At 41.8% G+C, this 19,964-nt stretch overlaps 1 protein-coding gene across 4 annotated transcripts in view; it reads left to right on the top strand.

Annotated features, from left to right (window-relative positions):
- The first annotated feature begins 1,271 nt into the window (after positions 1-1,271).
- PSIP1 (PC4 and SRSF1 interacting protein 1) overlaps positions 1,272-19,964 on the top strand; it is a 50,632-nt gene continuing 31,939 nt past the window's right edge. For all 4 annotated transcript variants that reach the window (XM_007969195.3, XM_007969196.3, XM_037998372.2 and 1 more), the window contains exons 1-3: positions 1,272-1,376; positions 1,867-2,066; positions 5,499-5,575. In XM_007969195.3, the coding sequence (XP_007967386.1) occupies positions 1,995-2,066; positions 5,499-5,575 (149 nt within the window). In that variant the 5' untranslated portion in view covers positions 1,272-1,376; positions 1,867-1,994. The remainder of the gene's footprint in view (positions 1,377-1,866; positions 2,067-5,498; positions 5,576-19,964) is intronic.

Genomic DNA, 19,964 nt, shown 5'->3' with positions numbered 1-19,964 from the left:
CTTCCTTCTCCTTTGCCAGCCAATTTCTCTTTTTGCTCCACTTGGAACTCTCCGTGTATTGCCCAGGTATAATTTCTCGAAACTCCTTGCAGGACATTTTACTTTGGGACTGTCTTCTTTCATTCGTATTTAAAGACATGCTGTATTGCTTTCAAAAAATTCTCAATTTTTACCAACTCAAAACAGCTTTCCCTAATTCATTTCCAGTTGAGTCCTGTATTTAAAGCAGTATTATCTAGGTGCCAATATGTCTTATTATTCTTATTTTTATGTCTTAACATTCTGTTTAAAAATATTTTCAGCCTCTCTAAAGGATCAAAAAATAAAATGATCTTTAAAAGCCCTTGAAGAGCATTTTAAGAGAGAAAATATTTGAGGTTTAGTAACACTTATACATTGTACCACCTACTAGCTCCTATTCTACTAGGGAGAAAAAATTTGGATGCAGCTAAAATTTAGTTAGGGCCCGAACCCACATCCTATCTAAAAGATTTCTGTTTTCCTGTCATTGTTTTCCACCCTTCGCATTTTGCATTCAGTAGGGCTGCATTTTTCTTAATAGTTCTTGGTGATTCAAATGTAAAATAAATCAAATAGGGCTCTCTCATATTACAATTTCAAGGAAAAGGAGACTACGAGGCCCATTCAGCGAGGTGCAAGAGGCCTGCATGCAGCACACCCTGCAACCGCCGCATGCTCCAATTTCATCTTTGGGTTTTCGCACAGCTCCTCTTTTTTGGATGATGCAAACCGCGCAAAAGCAGCCTTCAAGCCTCCCCACCCTGGAAAACGATACAAGAACATGAAGCTTTACTGCCAGTTTCTCCCTAACACGCAGCCAAGGGATACAGGCCCGGATACCCGCCCCCAAACCGCGTCCACAACAATCATTTCCTCCCTCCCCGCCTTTTACATACAGTACACATACAAATACACACACGCAGAGAGGCCAGCAGGGGCGGGCCGGGCCCGACCACTCTGCAAACCGCAGGGGGAACTTGCGGCAGGCCGAACTATTTTCGCCCAGTCCTTTCTTCTTCGCTTGCGTCTCCCTCTCCATCTGCATGCACTTGTTACATGAAAGCGAACTTGGGGACCTAGATTTTCAGAAAATCGGCTTCGGAGCCACACGCCTTCGCCGGGTGCTGCATCATCCCCCCTCTCTCGGTAAGCAGATGGTCGCGCCCCAGTGCTAGCGGGCGCCGAGCGGGAGCCGCGCGGGAGCAGCGCAGCTACGGCGGCGGCAGCGGCGGCGCGGTTGCGATTCCGAGCCGTTGAGACGCCTCTGCGGCAGCTGGTGGCGCAGGTGGCTTGCGTGGACGCGGGTAAAGGCGACCGGCCAGCAACCGCAGCGTCGGCGCCCGCGGCCCCGGCAGGTGAGCGGGCGACGGGGACTCGCCCCGCCCCCCCCCCGGTGGCCTCGCTCCTGGCTGTAGCGGAGAAGTGGACGCGGCCCGCTCGGGAGCCGAGGGGGCCGAGGCTGCAGTCGCTGGGCAGCAGGTTGCGGGGGAGGCCTTGCGTGGGCGGAAGGGGGCCGCTCGCCTCTCGGAATCCCTGCCTTTTTCTCTCCCATGCAACCCCTCCCTTCTAGGGCTTAAGCCCGGTGGAAAAAGCCCGGAGAAAGATGGGGCGAGCGGACGGGAGATTTCGGGCCGGGCAGCATCCCCGCCTCAGGTGGTGGCGTCTCTTCGGTGGCGGGGCGGAGGACCTGCCCCGGCGCGGAGGCAGCGCACTGGCGGGGGAGGAGCGGGAGGCGGCCCTCCCCTCGCTCTGCCACCCCCACCCGCCGGCTCCCCTCCCCCTCCCCTTGCGGCCCCTCCCTTCGGGGTTCTTCGCTTTAACCGCCCTCGGTGCTCTCCCTGGCAGGCGCGTCGGGACGCCCCGAGGCATCATCCCCAGCCCGTGGGCGGCCAGTGTCCGCCGCCCGCATCCCCGCGCCGCCGCATCTCCTCGTCGCCTCCCGGGCTTCGGACCCCCAGTCTCGCCCCCGAAACATGACTCGCGATTTCAAACCTGGAGACCTCATCTTCGCCAAGATGAAAGGTTATCCTCATTGGCCAGCTCGAGTAAGTGATTTGTAGCCCTTGCGCTTAGCAGTGCTACCCTCTTCCCCGGAGGCCTGCTGCCCACCGTGTCTCTTCATTTTTTCCTCTGTCCTTTCTCTCCCTCGCTTTCGTCTCATTTGTAACCTGATTTTTCATTTTAGTTTTTTACCCACTAATCTCCCATGTAATTATAAAAATTCAGACGTTTCTACATACCTGTGTATTTCTCTATGGTTTATTGGCCGACTTGGACAGATTTTTTCCCTAGGAAATATTTAAATACGTTACTAGTTAATATTCCATTGTAGGTGAAATAATGAAGAATGAATTTTGTTTAAAAATTATTGAAACATTGACATTTCCGTAATTTTGGATCAAGTACAAAATATCTGGAATTTGTGCAGATTACACACAAACTCTTGGATGTCAGAGAAGTGCGTATGTGATTAAATTGCATTTACAGGGTTTTTAAAAAAATACCTTGTACTTGATGAGGCCTTCTGGATTTGCTTGTTTAATACAGAGATTCAGGACTGGATATTCTTGAAAGTATTATAGTAGTTTAGCACCGAGGAAGGGCCAGAAAATTCATTTCTCCCTTTTTATTTGAGGTGTTTATGACCTTGAAGAAGTTGTTTTACCTTTTCGTTTCCAATAGGCAAAACGGAGGTGTGGACCAGATTCCTGAGTTCACATCTAGTGGTACAGAGAAATGATTAAGGACCCAGGATGTTTTGTGACATTTAGGAATTGAGACTGTTTAAAGATATACGCTCCATTTTTAGAAAAAGGGGTATTTTTGTTTATGGTGGTACCCAGGCTCTAAAACAGTGATAGATAGGACCTAAAATATGTTGCAATCCATTAGATTGGGTAAACTCGAGATCCTTTAAAAATATATGGTGTTCTGAAGTTGTATTTTTCCAAGCCATTTATTTTCGACTAATTTACTCTCCTTTGAAAATGTGTTTCTTAAAAATAGTTAAATTCTATAGTTTTAGTTATGTCAGCAGGGAAGAGGAATGGGGGAAAATACCCATTAGATAACAGAGTCCTGTCTAGGAGTTGAGAGTGCCATCCAAGTGTAGAATGATCACTGTTCCTTGACTTTCTTCCATCTAGCTGCTCTACGTAGACTCCTGTTCACAAGTTTCCTTCCAAAGCTTTTTTCCTTGCCTATAAAGTCTGCCTTTTCGGTGCAGTCTTACTTGAACAATCCTTAGTCATAATCCTTGTCTATATATTTTACTTTCTAATCTATTCCTTTCGTGATAATCTTTTGTTTTAATTCTTACTCTGTGTATGCTTTGACTTCCAAGTATATTGTGAGCCTGAGGGCAACAACCTTAAATGGAATGTAGTACATATAATGCTCACAATTCACGTTCAAATGGAGCCCAGGGAAACTGATCAGGTTTAAGGCCCCTCTAATATACTTTTTCATGATTATCGAGGTATCCTTGTTTATTTTGAGGTGTTTGAAAATCTGAGGTTGTCTAATACATCTGTATTCTGATTTGCATGCCACAATGCAGTTGAAAGCCAATGAAACGTTTTAAAAATCTCCCAAATCACCCTCCCCACGCTCACGTTAAGTGACTAAGAGTGCTACTGAAAATAAAATAGGGTAGCCTTTGGAAGACCACAGTGTTTTCCTTATTTAACAAGTTCATTTGGATTGGAAGGGAAGTGTTTGTCTTTTCCCTTTTCCCCGTCATTTTGTTCTGAGAAACAGCTGCATTTAGTTTTGGTGTATTCTGTGTCCAACAATGATTTCCTTTTTCTGTTTTCATTAGAAATTTGAAATCTTTGCTGTAGAGAGTTTAGAGTACATATTTAAAGTCTGAGCTGTAAAGGTGACACCTCTTGTTGCAATTTTTGCTTTAACATTTCTGTCTGCATGTCCCAGACTTTAATTTTTAAGTCTTAAACATTCATGTACATAATCCTTTACCAGTAATAATCATTTTAAAAAATCGAATTTTGCCTGGCATTTGTTAAAGGCTATAGGTGCTAGGTACTTGCATAAACTCTTAAAGCTGTTTGCTAGCAGAAAGAAGCATATGAACTGGGTTAACAAATTATCTCTTAAGGGATTAAGCATTTTTGCAATTATCGGGACCTTCCCACAAAGTTCAGATAACAGGTGTGATCTTCATCATATTGGTGGGGAAATAGGTCCCTAGAGATACTGGGTGGTAATGATTCTGTTGATGTGTGAGAGCCTTTAGACTTCACTTATGAATAACCAGTTCAGTCATCCTCATGGTCTTTTCTGCAACACCATAATGATTACAGAGGGGATAGTAGGTCCTCTAATGGTCAGCCCCCTTCTTAAGAAAGTCAGCTGATTTTCAAATTGAAGTGTTTCTGAAATTACGAAAATTATGACATTTAAAATAGATATGATGTTAAATTCTTTTTGTTTGTTTGTTTTTTGTTTTAAGACAGAGTCTCACTCTGTCACCCAGGCTTGAGTGCAGTGGCATCATCTTGGCTCACTACAACCTCTGCTGCCCAGGTTCAAGCGTTTCTCCTGCCTCAGCCTCCCGAGTAGCTGAGATTGCAGGCACCTGCCATCGCGCTGGGCTAATTTTTGTATTTTTAGTGGAGATGGGGTTTCACCATATTGCTCAGGCCGGTCTTGAATTCCTGACCTCATGATCCACCAGCCTCAGCCTCCCAAAGTGCTGGGATTACAGGCGTGAGCCACCATGCCTGGCCGACATGTTGTTAGATTCTAGCTAGGTAGTACTGCTTTAGTCCTGAGGTCTGCTTTTCCTTTATTGATAAGGGAAAGTAACAAATATTATGGATATATTAGATGTGATAGCACCTGATGATTTCTGCCTTATATAATTTAAAAGGTTGAAAGAGCAGTGAAAAAGGAACAGCTAGCCTCATGTGATTCAGGCATATTAGTGAAGGATCTTTTCATAAGCTTTTCAGACTTCGGGAGGTACTAATTTAAACTTTTGTCAATGTCTGCTTTTACATTATTCTGTTATTTGTATAGATTTCCTGCAGAACTAACATTTAGGGTTGTCAAATAGATTCAGACTCCTTACCTGAAATGATGATATGATTAATAATTCCGAATTTTGGGATTTTAGGAAGGCAGGGAGAGTACATATATATTTTGCTTCTGGTGTGGTCTGGAATAGCACATGATAATCTTAATTATCTGCAAAGAACAGTGGAAACAGTAGGTGGACAAAAGAAATGACTGATACCCGCAGTGTCAGTCCAGGTTTTGCCACCAAATGAGTTTTAACAGAAATTGTGGTTTTCAGAGTTTCTTGGGTTTCAGATTTGGGGATAGGAGATTCTGGGCCTGCAGAACTGGTCCATTTTATAACAGATCCTTTTTGGATGTTTTGCTCTCGTTTATTCAGATAAATGTTGAGGTGTGTGTGTTTTAAAATATTTTAATTTTTCTCACTTTTCTTTTAGGTAGATGAAGTTCCTGATGGAGCTGTAAAGCCACCCACAAACAAACTACCCATTTTCTTTTTTGGAACTCATGAGACGTAAGTCCTGTTAGCTTTAAAGGCAAATCAGAGCTAATTTAACAGGGTTATTGGGCAGTAGACATTAATTCAAGGGGGAAATAGTAACGTAATAGGAAACTTTAAAATCTTTGAACTTTGGAAAGAGCCTTTAAGTCTCTTTTTAAGGTAGTGTTTACAGATGCTGTAGGTTTATTTTTTATTGGAATTGATATTTCCTTAACCAAAAAGGAAAGTAGAAATTCTCTCAGCAATAAGAATGGTTGATGGATGAAAATATGTAGGGAAAGTTTTAATAAGTTATCTAATATTCCTATGCAGTAAGTGCTTTTTATAAGGACTACTTGGTACCTAATTTTTGGTTTTATGATATCAGATATACAAACTGTGTATATTGTGGGGAAGGTGAGAAGAGGAAGTCTAGATACTTGCCTCCTTGTGTTTATATGGTCCCTGAAGCTCTGCTGCCTCTGATGGATATGTGGGCAGAGAACTAATGTGGTGAAGCAAATTTTTCAGAAATTGCAGCTGAATGTTGAAGCATGTTACTGCCAAGTGCATGGGATCACTCTGGAGGCTACCATTAATTTCCCAAAGAATATTCCTACGTACCTATAATTTAATGGCCTTGCAAATACGATATGATCTGGTTGATTTTGGACTTGAAGTTTGGAGTCTGTCATAATTGTGGTAGTGTTGTTTACCTGGGATGAGGAGAAACAAAACGATTGCTATTCTGATTAGAATTACCTATTCCTAAGAGTGGCTACGATGGCAATATTTGGTTTAATGTTGCTTAGCTACTGTATAAACTTTCACACAATGTCTTTAATAGCTTTATTGAGATGGAATTTATATACAAAGAAGTTCACCTGCTTAAAGTGTGTAAGTCAATAGATTTTAGTATATTTACTATCATAACCTATTGTTGATCACTTTCCCCTCTCCAACCCTAAATGACCACTAGTCTACTGTCTGTGTAGACTTACCAGTTCTGGATATTTTATTTTGAGGGTATAGTACAATATTTCATAATTAGTTTTTTTAAAAATACAACTTTGGATCCAGAATTGATTTGGCCTTCATCATAATTAGAGTTAGGTTCAAGTGTGTTCTATGTATAATAATAGAATTTTTAAGAAGTGATACATTTCTGATTCCATGGGATACTCTAAAGAAACTCTTCAGTAAATTTAGTAGAGGACAAAGGTATCTTTTAATGGAAAATTGTGCAGTGTATATTAGAGTAGGGCTTTTCAAAGTGTGTTGTCAGGTCTAGCACCATTAGCATCTCATGGGAACTTTAGTTAAAATGTAAGTTCTTGACTTTGTGTGGTGGCCCATACCTGTAATCCCAACACTTTGGGAGGCCAAGGCGGGAGGATCGCTTGAGTTAGGAGTTCGGAGACCAGCCTGCAGCATGGTGAAATTGTGTCTCTACAAAAAATACAAAAATTAGCCGTTTGTGGTGGCACACACATGTGGTCCCAGCTGCTCCGGAGGCTGAGGTGGAACCATCACCTGAGCTGGGAAGGCAAAGCTTGCAGTGAGCCAAGATCTCACCATTGCAGACCTTGTCTCAAAAAAAAAAAAGTTCTTAGGTCTTACTCTAGACCTACTGAATCAAGCTGTGAGTGTGGAGCCAAAAATCTGTTTTAACAAGCCTTCCGGCCGGGCGCGGTAACTCAAGCCTGTAATCCCAGCACTTTGGGAGGTCGAGACGGGCGGATCACGAGGTCAGGAGATCAAGACCATCCTGGCTAACACGGTGAAACCCTGTCTCTACTAAAAAATACAAAATATTAGCCGGGCGTGGTGGCGGGCGCCTGTAGTCCCAGCTACTCGGGAGGCTGAGGGAGGAGAATGGTGTGAACCCGGGAGTCGGAGCTTGCAGTGAGCTGAGATCCGGTCACTGCACTCCAGCCTGGGCCACAGAGCGAGACTCCGTCTCAAAAAAAAACAAAAAACAAAAAACCAAGCCTTCCGGATGATTCTGATCTGGAAGTTTGGATTCTGATCTGGAAATTGAAGTTTGGAAATACTGTGGTAATGTGAGTGGACATTCCTTAGCATTTTTCAGTTTTATAAGCTTAGAATTCTTTAATTCTGATTTTTGTCTGAAATGGAACAGATTTTTTTTTTTTTTTTGAGATGGTGTCTTGCTCTGTTGCCCAGGCTGGAGTGCAGTGGCGCGATCTCCGCTCACTGCAAGCTCCGCCTCCCGCGTTTATGCCATTCTCCTGCGTCAGCCTCCCCAGTAGCTGGGACTACAGGCACCCGTCACCATGCTCAGCTAATTTTCTGTATTTTTAGTAGAGATGGGGTTTCACCGTGTTAGCCAGGATGCTCTCGATCTCCTGACCTCATGATCAGTCCGCCTCGGCCTCCGAAAGTGCTGGGATTACAGGCATGAGCCACCATGCCCAGCCTGAAATGGAACAGATTTTATACTTCTATATATCCTTATAGTCTTATAGAACACACAGTCCCTTCTTACATTACTATTTTAAATTCAGAAGAGGAATGATTATCCCTTCCCTAGCATTTGAAAGGATTTTCACATTATAAATATATGTACCCTTTTTTTTTTTTTTTTTTTTTTTGAGGCAGAGTCTCACTCCGTTGCCCAGGCTGGAATGTAGCGCCATCTCGGCTCACTGCAAGCTCCACCTCCCGGGTTCATGCCATTCTTCTGCTTCAGCCTCTTGAGTAACTAGGACTACAGGTGCCCGCCACCATGCCCGGCTAATTTTTTGTATTTTTAGTAGAGATGGGGTTTCACCGTGGTCTCGATCTCCTGACCTCGTGATCTGCCCACCTCTGCCTCCCAAAGTGCTGGGATTACAAGCGTGGCCTGGCCAAATATATGTACGCTTTAAACCAAAGCAAACTAAACCAAGTAACTAAACTTAACTGTTGTTTAGTTAATAGGTAATTAGGTAGTTAATGAAGACAATGAATTACTAATAATTCAAGAATTTAGGATATATTCAAGGAATTCAAATGTATTTAACTTTAAAGTTAAATTAATGATACTGAATTTTCATTTCAAAATGCCCTTGGTTTTTGCCTTAGTGTTCTTATATCATTTATCTTTGGAAAAGCAGTGCTGCCCCATATGTATGTTGGTCTGGCGGTGACTTGAGATTAATTTTGGGCTGGGCGTGGTGGCTTAGGCCTGTAATGCCAGCGTTTTGGGAGGCTGAGGTGGGAGGATCACGAGGTCAGGAGTTCAAGACCAGCCTGGCCAATATTGTGAAACCCCATCTCTACTGAAAATATAAAAATTAGCTGGGCGTGGTGGTGTGTACCTATAGTCCCAGCTTCTCGGGAGACTGAAGCAGGAGAATTGCTTGAACCCGGGAGGCAGAGGGTGTGGTGAGCTGAGATCATGTCATTGCACTCCAGCCTGGGTGACAGAGTGAGACTCTGTCTCTAAAAAACGAAAAAGATTAATTTTTGGAAACTAAGTCGCTGATGATCTTTTTTCCCCTCAAAATTTGGGAGGGTGGTTATTTGAAGTTTTTTTTTTGAGACAAGTCTCATTCTGTGGCCCAGGATGGAGCACAGTGGTGATCATAGTTGACTGTAGCCTTTTAACTCCTGGGCCCAAGTGATGCTCCCATCTCAACTTCCCAAGTAGCTGATACTACAGTAGTTGACTAATTTTTGTATTTTTTATTATTATTATTATTGTTATTATTTAGAGACGGAGTCTTGCTACATGGCCCAGACTGGTCTCCTGGGCCTGGTTTCAAGTGATCCTCCTGCCTTAGCCTCCCAAAGTGCTGAGATTACAGGCTACCTGAATTTTTTTTTTTTTTTTTTTTTTTTTTTTGAGATGGTGTCTCCTCTGTTGACCAGGCTGGAGTGCAGTGGCACAATCTCCGCTCATTGTAACCTCTACCTCCCAGATACAAGCGTTCCCCCTGCCTCAGCCTCCCAAGTAGCCGGGATGACAGGCACCCGCCACCACACCCAGCTAATTTTTGTATTTTTAGTAGAGATAGGGTTATCACTATGTTGGCCAGGCTGTTCTCAAACTCCTGACCTCAAGTGATCCACCTGCCTTGGCCTCCCAAAGTGCTGGGATTACAGATATGAGCCACTGTGCCTGGCCTGTTTGAACTTTTTAGTTTGGATTTTGCATGAGTAGTTTAGTCTGCTAGCCAGGAGTTAGGGAGATGGGATAGTAAGAACATACAAGAAGAAAGGGGTATTTGGAAAATCGTACTAATTCATAACTGATTTATAGATTAAGATTTTTTAATTGTTAATTTAGAGCAGAATTCTTTTGTAACTGCATTCTTTTCCTGGCCTACAAACATCTGGTTTTACTTAGGACATTCATAGTAAATATTCAGCAATCAAGTTTTGAATATTAGACAATGAGCCCTAACTGTGACCGTGTACTAGATATTTTAAACGTAACATATTCAAGCAGATTTTTAGTAAGTGGGAATGACGTAGACTCAATTCTTGCTAAAGCCAAGTCTTGGTATTATCCTTGATTACATATTACAGTCTTTCCCCTTTCTACATCTAGTCAGTCAGCAAATCTTCTTTTCCTTTCAAATGCATTCGGATCTGTCCACTCTTGATCATCTTTGTATAATTCAAGTCCATGCGTAATGACTTCTGTAAATAATGTTCTAAGCTGGGCACACTGGGACATGCCTGTAGTCCTAGCTACTCAGGAGGCTGAGGCAGGAGGATCCCTTGAGCCCAGGAGTTCAAATCAGGCTTGCAACATAGTAGGACCCTGTCTTGCAGGGTAAAAAAATTAAATTTTTTTTTTTACTTACTCTATGTTGGTTTCAGTTTCCACTCTTCATATACAGTTGGCCTGCTGTATCTGTGGGTTCTGTATTCGTGGAGTCAACCTGTCACAGATAGAAAATATTTGGGGAAAAAAGATGGTTATGGCTGTACTGAATATGTGTAGTTTTTTTTCCTTGTCGTTACCTTAATGCAGTGTTAACAACTATATAGCATTTACATTGTATTAGGTATTGTAAGTGATCTGGAGATGATTTAAAGCAGTGGTGGAAGACATTTTTTCCGCAGGGGTTGGGGGGGATGGTCTTGGGATGAAAACTGTTCCACCTCAGATCAGCAGGCATTACTTAGATTCTTATAAGGAGCACTCAGCCTAGATCCCTCGCATGTGCAGTTCACAATAGGGTTTGTGCTTCTGTGAGGATCTAATGCTGCCACTGATCTGACAGGACACAGAGCTCAGGTGGTAATGCCTGCCTTCTGCTGTGTAGCCTGGTTCCTAACAGGCCACGGATGGGTACTGGTCCTTGGCCCGGGGACTGGGGATCCCTGATTTAAAGTATATGGGAGGGTGTGCATTATATATATGTGCTGTTTTATGTAAGGGACTTAAACATCCATGAATTTTGGTATCTGTAGGCGTGGGGGAAGGATAATCCACAATCTTACGGATACAGAGGTACAACTGTCTAGTCAAAGAGATCTTTATATCCCAATTAGATCATGTCATTTCACTGAAAACTTTCAGTGACTCCCTATTTTAACATTAGCAATGAATCAAAACCAAAAACTACCTACAAATGCTATTTGTAAAACCCTATATGAACTAGCCCATGCTTACCTCTCCAGCCTTATTACATTTTTCACCGCTTATTTCTGTTGTACAAATAAGCCTCATCTTGTCTCAGGTCTTTTGTTTTCCCTTTGCAGGAAAGGTTATGCCATCGAATATTTGAAGTCATTTAGATCTTAGCTCACATCCTCGTCCTTGTGTTTATTTTCTCCATTGCAACAATGACTGAATTTTTTTTTTTCTTTTCTTTTTCTCACCCACACTCGAAGAGCTGGATCAGCAGGGACCTTGTCTGTCTTGTCATCATTAACTTAAGTGCCTGGCACTTAGTAGCTGTTAAATAAATATTTGGTGATTGAAAGCTTTGTGCACTAGATAAAGTCAGTTGTTGATTATGCATCTGCTGTCCATTAGCCAACGTTTATGTAGAGTTTAAGACAACTAGATCAGAAGTTTGTTTTTGAATCCTGACTGCCACTTAACCTGCTATCTAATCTTGGGCAGGTTACTTATATTTGTGTTTTTTTCTTTCTTGTTTGTAAAGTGGGGATAATAATATCTTGCCTCAGAATTATGGGATGCTAGTAAGACATGACATGAAAAATGCTTAGAACAATGCTTGGCATGTATTGAAGACTAAATAGCAGCTATTATTTATTTAAAATGTTTAGCTTTGGCAAACTTAAGTTTCATTTTGGGAACAAGACTTGTGGGGATTTACCCATTTTTCTAAGACTTCTACTAGTAGTATTTATTAAGTTGAAATGCAGCTCAGTTTGAGGTTTGCTGACTAATTACCTCTGCTAATTCAGGGGATATTCCTGTCTAGCTCTATATCTTTGAAGTCTAGAAAATTTAAATAAAGATATTTTGCTGTTTTTTCCTCCTTACTGCTCTTAATTGTCTTAATGCAAAGAAGTTGGGTGCTCAGTTTTAGGAACTTTAAATATACATCACAGGCTGTTTTAAAACCCATCTAATTTATAGTTTTAGGAGTGAAGGTCAATGCAGAGGTACTGATAGTGGTCACAAGAAGAAAATAAAGTAATGAATCATAGGATAGGGTTTTTTTCTTCTACGGTAGTTCTTCTATACAAGTTTCATAGCTGCATGTATTGGTGTGGGACTTGTATGATTTCTCTTAAATTTTACACCAAATAATGAGATGAACTGTTTATTCATCTCTTTTTTATTTTTTATTTTTATTTTTTGAGGCAGAGTCTCACTGTCGCCCAGGCTGGAGTGCGGTGGCAGTGGTGCGATCTCTGCTCGAAGCAAGCTCTGACTCCCAGGTTAATGCCATTCTCCTGCCTCAGCCTCCCTAGTAGCTGGGACTACAGGTGCCCGACACCATGCCCAGCTAATTTTTTTGTATTTTTAGTGGAGACAGGGTTTCCCTGTGTCAGCCAGAATGGTCTCGATCCCCTGACGTCATGATCCGCCCACCTCGGCCTCCAAAGTGCTGTTATTACAGGCGTGAGCCACCACGCCTGGCCCTATTGATCTCTTTTTACCAGCAGGTTCATGACTAATAGTGCATGCATATTCAATTGTCTGTTGAATCATTTTTCTATTATAGAATAATACATGCTATTATAAAATATAAAATATTTATAATAAACTTTCATATTTTGTGATTTATAATGTAGAAATGAAGCAGCAAGTTAGAATCAATATGTTGTTAAAAATGGGATTTTTCTGTTTAGCAATATTACTTGGCAACAGTTATTGTTTTGAGCTTCATATATTTGGCTCTGATAGGATTTCTGTTTTGTATATGTGACTCTTTTTTTTTTTTTTTTTGAGATAGTCTCTCGCTCTGTCACCCAGGCTGGAGTGCTGTGGCGTGATCTTCACTCACTGCAACCTCCGCCTCCCGGGTTCAAGTGATTCTCCTGCCTCAGCCTCCTTGAGTAGCTAGGATTATAGGCACGTGCTACCAAGCCCAGCTAATTTTTGTATTTTCAGTAGAGACGGGTTTCACCGTATTGGCCAGGCTGGTCTCGAACTCCTGGGTTTGAGTGATCCTCCCACCTCAGCTTCCCAAAATGTTGGGATTACAGGCATGAGCCATCATGCCTGGCCTGTGACTTGTTTGTTTTAAGAGTTCTAGCCCGGCGCGGTGGCTCAAGCCTGTAATCCCAGCACTTTGGGAGGCCGAGACGGGCGGATCACGAGGTCAGGAGATCGAGACCATCCTGGCTAACATGGTGAAACCCCGTCTCTACTAAAAAATACAAAAAATTAGCCGGGCGAGGTGGTGGGCATCTGTAGTCCCAGCTACTCAGGAGGCTGAGGCAGGAGAATGGCGCAAACCCGGGAGGTGGAGCTTGCAGTGAGCTGAGATCCGGCCACTGCACTCCAGCCTGGGCGATAGCGATACTCTGTCTCAAAAAAAAAAAAAGGGTTCTAGTTGTGTAACAGCTGAATTTTTGTGTGTGTTCTTGTGGGTATACATACTACTCACAAAAAATGAATTAACAGAAATAACTGCTTTTCTTTGTTTATAAATCATTAGGAAAATAGGGATGCACATGTATACACTTAGGACTTCAAAGTGTGTGCCATGTAAGAAACACATTGTAGGATTTGAGTTGCCTCAGTATTACAAAACTAGTATTGAATTCAGTTAATGATTTGCAGTTTTCTTAGGATGTTTTACATTAGTCTTGACTCTTATAAGCTTTGACATTGGTGTTTGAGGTCTGAGTTCGTACATATAGAGAAATAGCATGAATATTTTATTCGGAGATGTTTCAAAGACTGTATTACGGTGGTTAAAGGAAAGCCCAAAACCTGTTTAAGGAACACTGCAAGTTAAAACTCTGCTGTTTTAATAGGTAGATGACTTTGCCTGATTCAGTCTTTTTGAATTTTAGTTTTCTAATATTTAAAATGAGGTTTTGGTGATCCCTCAGTTTCCTTTCAGTTCTGAAATTTGGTAGATAAGTTACCTTGAATGTGTATCTTGTTAAAATTTTTAAAAACAATATAAAAGGAAACAAATCATTTTTATGCCTATTTTTAAAAATAACCCCTAAACCTGGTAATATTTTGGTGTATTTTTTTCAAACTTGTCTATGCATTTTTTAAAGGAGTTTCTGTCGTATATAGTTATGCCCTGCTTTTGTGTGCATGTGCGTATTAAGCATTTGGTATGTTATTTTAAAATGAAATGCCTTGAATGAATCAGTCAGACCTACTGTTAACATTTTGATATATTTTCTTTCAGACTGACTTTTACAATTTTTTGGTATTTGCTATTATGTATAATTATATCCTGCTTTTACTTAGCATATTAAGGATTTTTTTATATGTAATTTTAAAGTGGAATGCTTTGAAGAATGCATCAAAACCACAGCTGCATAAGGTTGTACCCTTGGGAAGTAGTATAGTGATGTCTCGAAAAACTAATGTGGTTCATTGTTTACCAAACCCGTAGGACTGTGTGCCCAAGGAAGATTTTTTTTTTTCATCTTCTGTCGTTTTTAAGTCTCATTAAGAGCTCATGAGTCTTGAGCATATCTTTGACCTACTTACTCTTAGTGTTTTTGTTTTGTTTTGTTTTTTGAAATGGAGCATCACTCTGTCACCCAGGCTGGAATGCAGTGGCACAATCTTGACTCACTGCAACCTCCACCTCCCGAGTTCAGGCGATTCTCCTACCTCAGCCTTCCTAGTGGCTGGGATTACAGGTGCCCGCCATCATGCCTGGCTAACTTTTATATATTTAGTAGAGATGGGGTTTTGCCATGTTGGCCAGGCTGGTCTCGAACTCCTGACCTCAGGTGATATGCCCGCCTTGGCCTCCCAAAGTGCTGGGGCTGGGATTACAGATGTGAGCCACCATTCTCGGCTTGACCCACTTACTCTTTTTTTTTTTTTTTTTTTTTTTTTTTGAGACAGAGTCTCGCTCTGTCGCCCAGGCTGGAGTGCAGTGACCGGATCTCAGCTCACTGCAAGCTCTGCCTCCCGGGTTTACGCTATTCTCCTGCTTCAGCCTCCCAAGTAGCTGGAACTATAGGCGCCCGCCACCTCGCCTGGCTAGTTTTTTTGTTTTGTATTTTTTAGTGGAGTTGGGGTTTCACCGTGTTAGCCAGGATGGTCTCGATCTCCTGACCTCGTGATCCGCCCGCCTCGGCCTCCCAAAGTGCTGGGATTACAGGCTTGAGCCACCGTGCTCGGCCGACCCACTTATTCTTAGAATTTATTGTGAAGATAGATGTAGAGATTGAGCAATATGTTTATTACAGCAGTGTGATTTTATAATATAAAATTTGGTATGGAAAATGGCCCAACAGTAGGTTTAGCTATTCAGTGAAGTACTGTGTAGGTGTTGAGTAATTGTTGACATAAAAAGATCCTCATCTTAGGCCGGGCGCAGTGGCTCACGCCTGTAATCCCAGCACTCTGGGAGGTCGAGACGGGCGGATCATGAGGTCAGGAGATCGAGACCATCCTGGCTAACACGGTGAAACCCTGTCTCTACTAAAAAATAACAAAAAACTAGCCGAGTGAGGTGGCGGGTGCCTGTAGTCCCAGCTACTTGGGAGGCTGAGGCAGGAGAATGGCATAAACCAGGAGGTGGACCTTGCAGTGAGCTGACATCCGGCCACTGCATTCCAGCCTGGGCGACAGAGTGAGACTCCCATCTCAAAAAAAAAAAAAAGATACTCATTTTAATTTGAAGAGGTCTGCTTTTGAGTACGTTTGTATCATATACATTAAAATTGTATAGTTGTATATGTATATATACAAATAAGTGGGCTGAAAACAGATTGAGTTAGTGAAATTATGGATTAGTTTTCTTTGATAGGATATGTTACTGTCAAAAACTTTTAACAGCTTTATTAAAATATAATTCATTTCTCCAAAAAGAGACCATGTATCCATTTACTTTCCATTTCTACCCAATCTTCTTTCCCACCTTGGTCTAGGTGGCAGCTAACCTCCTTTCTTCCTATTCTGGGCACTTCATTATAAATGGAATCCACCGGGTGCGGTGGCTCATGCCTGTAATCCCAGCTGTGGCAGGCGGATCTCGAGGTCAGGAGTTCGAGACCAGCCTGGACAACATGGTGAAACCCCAACTCTACTAAAAATACAAAATGTAGCCAGGCGTGGTTGCACATGCCTGTAATCCCAGCTACTTAGGAGGCTGAGGCAGGAGAATTGCTTAAACTTGGGAAGCAGAGGTTGCAGTGAGCTGAGATCACGCCACTGCACTCTAGCCTGGGTGACAGAGAGAGACTCTGTCTAAAAAAAAAATATGGAATCCTAGAACAAGTGGTCTTCAGTGGCTGGCTTTTCTCACTTAGGATGATGATTTTCAAGGTTCATCCATGCTCTAGCCTGGATGTGATAGTGCATTATTACTTTTTATTGTCAAATATTCCATTATATTGAGTTACTGTATTGTATTTATTCATCACTTGATAGACATTTGAGTTATTTTTACTTTTGGCTTTCATGAATAATGCTGTGAACATTTGTGTTGAAGTTTTTTTGTGAACATAAGTTTTCATTTCTCTAGGAGAAAATTCCTGGGTCAGATGTAACTTCATGTTTAATATTTTGAGAAACTCTCAGACTTTCCAAATCAGCTGCACCGTTTAACATCCAACCAGCAATTGTATGAGAGTTCCAGTTTCTCCACATCCTTGCCAACACTTGTTATTATTTGTTATTTTTTGGCCGCCTGAGTGGCAGTGAGGGTGGTATCTTGTGATTTTTGATTTACATTTCCTGAATAACTTAATGATGTTGAATTATGTGAACTAAAAAAAAATGTGCAAATTTAAAAGTTTTTTGTACTTATGAATTTACATTTGTAAAAGTCTTTCAGTTGGAAGGACATAGTTAATTTTTGGTATATTAAGATTCGTGAATTTATGTATGACATCAGTTGAACCGTAATGGTTAATGAAAGGTACAGGGCCGGCCGCAGTGGCTTATGCCTGTAATCCCAGAACTTTGGGAGGCCGAGACGGGCAGATAATGAGGTCAGGAGATCGAGACCATCCTGGCTAACACGGTGAAACCCCATCTCTACTGAAAATAGAAAAAATTAGCCAGGTGTGGTGGCGGGCGCCTGCAGTCCCAGCTTCTCGCTTGGGAGGCTGAGGCAGGAGAACGGCGTGAACCCGGGAGGCGGAGCTTGCAGTGAGCCTAGATTGCGCCACTGCACTCCAGCCTGGGCGACCGAGTGAGACTCCCTCTCCAAATAAAAAAATTTATGAAAGGTACAACTTGTAAATCTGAATCTGGGAGTAGGAGTAAGGGGTGAATTTTTTTAAAAACTTACTTAGCAAAATTAAAAACCAATTGTAATGAAAAGGTACGTGTAAAATGAGGTGGTGTGAATAAAGCTAAATGCAAACATTACATTTTATGAATAAATATAGTTTCATTAATACTTTATGTGTTAATAAACCATTTTGCTATGTCTTTTTTTTTTTTTTTTTGAGATGGAGTCTCGCTCTGTCGCCCAGGCTGGAGTGCAGTGGCCGGATCTCGGCTCACTGCAAGCTCCGCCTCCTGGGTTTACGCTATTCTCCTGCCTCAGCCTCCCGAGTAGCTGGGACTATAGGCACCCGCCACCTCACCCGGCTAGTTTTTTTTGTATTTTTTAGTAGAGACGGGGTTTCACCATGTTAGCCAGGATGGTCTTGATCTCCTGACCTCGTGATCCACCCATCTCGGCCTCCCAAAGTGCTGGGATTACAGGCTTGAGTTTGCTATGTCTTAATTTTGTGAGACAAAGCTCAAACAAAACAAGACCAAGTAATGATATAATGTCACAAAGAAAGCAGGAATGGCAATACTGCTGTCTGTTAAAAGTGGAATTTAGGCCGGGCGCGGTGGCTCAAACCTGTAATAGGCAGTCCTTAGCTTTACATAGTTCCTGTAGGCACAAATTTCAATTGCCATGACTTAGCTAAATAACAGTCCCCTAACAACATGGTTAAAATTTCACCTACCCTGCCGTATTAACTGTAATTACATCAACTACAAAATTTGCTGCTAGTCTTTCAACCCACAAATTGAGATGTAAATTACAGGTGCATATAATGTCACTTTCAAAGTTTCTTGGTGATTGGTCACCGTGCATCAGTTTCTCAAAATCATGCACAGTGGGATGTATAGTTGGCCTCTCTCTCCTAATGATGTCCCCATGTGACAGTTTACCAAAATAAATGAGGAAATTGATCATCAAAGATGATAGTGCAGTAAAAATCATAATGCTAGATGGGAAATTTGAATTTAATATAAATGGAATAATAGAATAAATGGCTTACCTTGTAAATATAGATGGTTTGCAGTTGGACAGACACTAATTGTCCAGCCAGAGAAACTTAGTGAAGGCAAGCTTATCAGCGTAAATGAAAAAGGTAGTTGTAATGGAAAAGATGAAGATATCCTATTAGTAGAAGTGATACCAACAAAAAACATTGAGGATATTTCACAACATTGAAAGCATGAAGGGTAAAATATTGGAATCTGATCCAAACTTAGAAAGGAGTATAACAATTTGCCAAGGCATAGAAGATAGACTCATGCCATATCATAATTAGTATCACTAGAAGAAGGCAAGCACTGTTCAAAGTATTCTTTTTTTTTTTTTTTTTTGGAGATGGAGTCTCGCTTTGTCACCCAGACTGGAATGTAGTGGCGCAATCTCGGCTCACTGCAACCTCTGCCTCCTGGGTTCAGGCAATTCCCCTGCCTCAGCCTCCTGAGTAGCTGGGATTACAGGCATGTGCTACCACGCCCAGCTAATTTTTTTGTGTTTTCAGTAGAGATGGGGCTTCACCATATTGGCCAGGCTGGTCTCGAACTCCTGACTTTGTGATCCACCCACCTCGACCTCCCAAAGTACTGGGATTAAAGGCGTGAGCCACCGTACCCGGCCCTGTTGAAAACTATTCTTTGTTTTGTTTTGTTTTGTTTTTTGATATGGAGTCTTGCTCTGTTGCCCGGGCTGGAGTGCAGTGGCCGGATCTCAGCTCACTGCAAGCTCCGCCTCCCAGGTTTATGCCATTCTCCTGCCTCAGCCTCCCGTGTAGCTCGGACTGCAGGCGCCCGCCACCTCGCCCAGTTAGTTTTTGTATTTTTTAGTAGAGACGGAGTTTCATCGTGTTAGCCAGGATGGTCTCGATCTCCTGACCTCGTGATCCGCCCGTCTGGGCCTCCCAAAGTCCTGGGATTACAGGCTTGAGCCACCGCGCCCGGCCATGTTTTGTTTTGTTTTAACGAAGAAATGATACACTTTAATCTCAGTGTTCCTAATGTTTTAAGTTACAGAATACTAAGTAAGTATTGGTTTTACTATTTCGTTTCTGTATGCATTTACGTAACTGTCAGTAACAGACTGCTTAATGTTCTGACAGTTTTTAAAGGTCACAGAACAGTTGTAACTTTTCCAATTGATTATTAAGATTGCCTTGCTTGGTCATTTTTAAGAACTGCTTTGAGGTTAAGAAAAATGATTCATGTAAAAAAATTTATCTCTAATCTTTATACAGTAACTTTGTGGTAGATCAGTCTTCAGTGGCTTTTAGACTTAGAGCCAGCCATACTGTTAAAAAAAAGCCACATTTGAGGTTTTAAAACATTTTCTTGTAATTATTTTTGAGGTCTTTTCCTACTCCTGAAGTTTCTGGTGACCGCAATTTTGAGCCCTTTGGGGATGTTAATTTAGTAAATGGGGGTGCTTAAGATTCAACTTCTTCAGTCTTGTTTTTAGCTTCCAAATTTTATTTTTGTCTTAAGAGTTTATACTTTTAAAATAATCTCTTTACTGTTGTTTTTCAGGAGGGAGAATTTGTGTTGAATTGG

Source organism: Chlorocebus sabaeus, chromosome 12, assembly GCF_047675955.1.
Source record: "Chlorocebus sabaeus isolate Y175 chromosome 12, mChlSab1.0.hap1, whole genome shotgun sequence".
Classification (NCBI taxonomy): Eukaryota; Metazoa; Chordata; class Mammalia; order Primates; family Cercopithecidae; genus Chlorocebus; species Chlorocebus sabaeus.
This window is presented reverse-complemented; position numbering and strand designations above follow the sequence as displayed.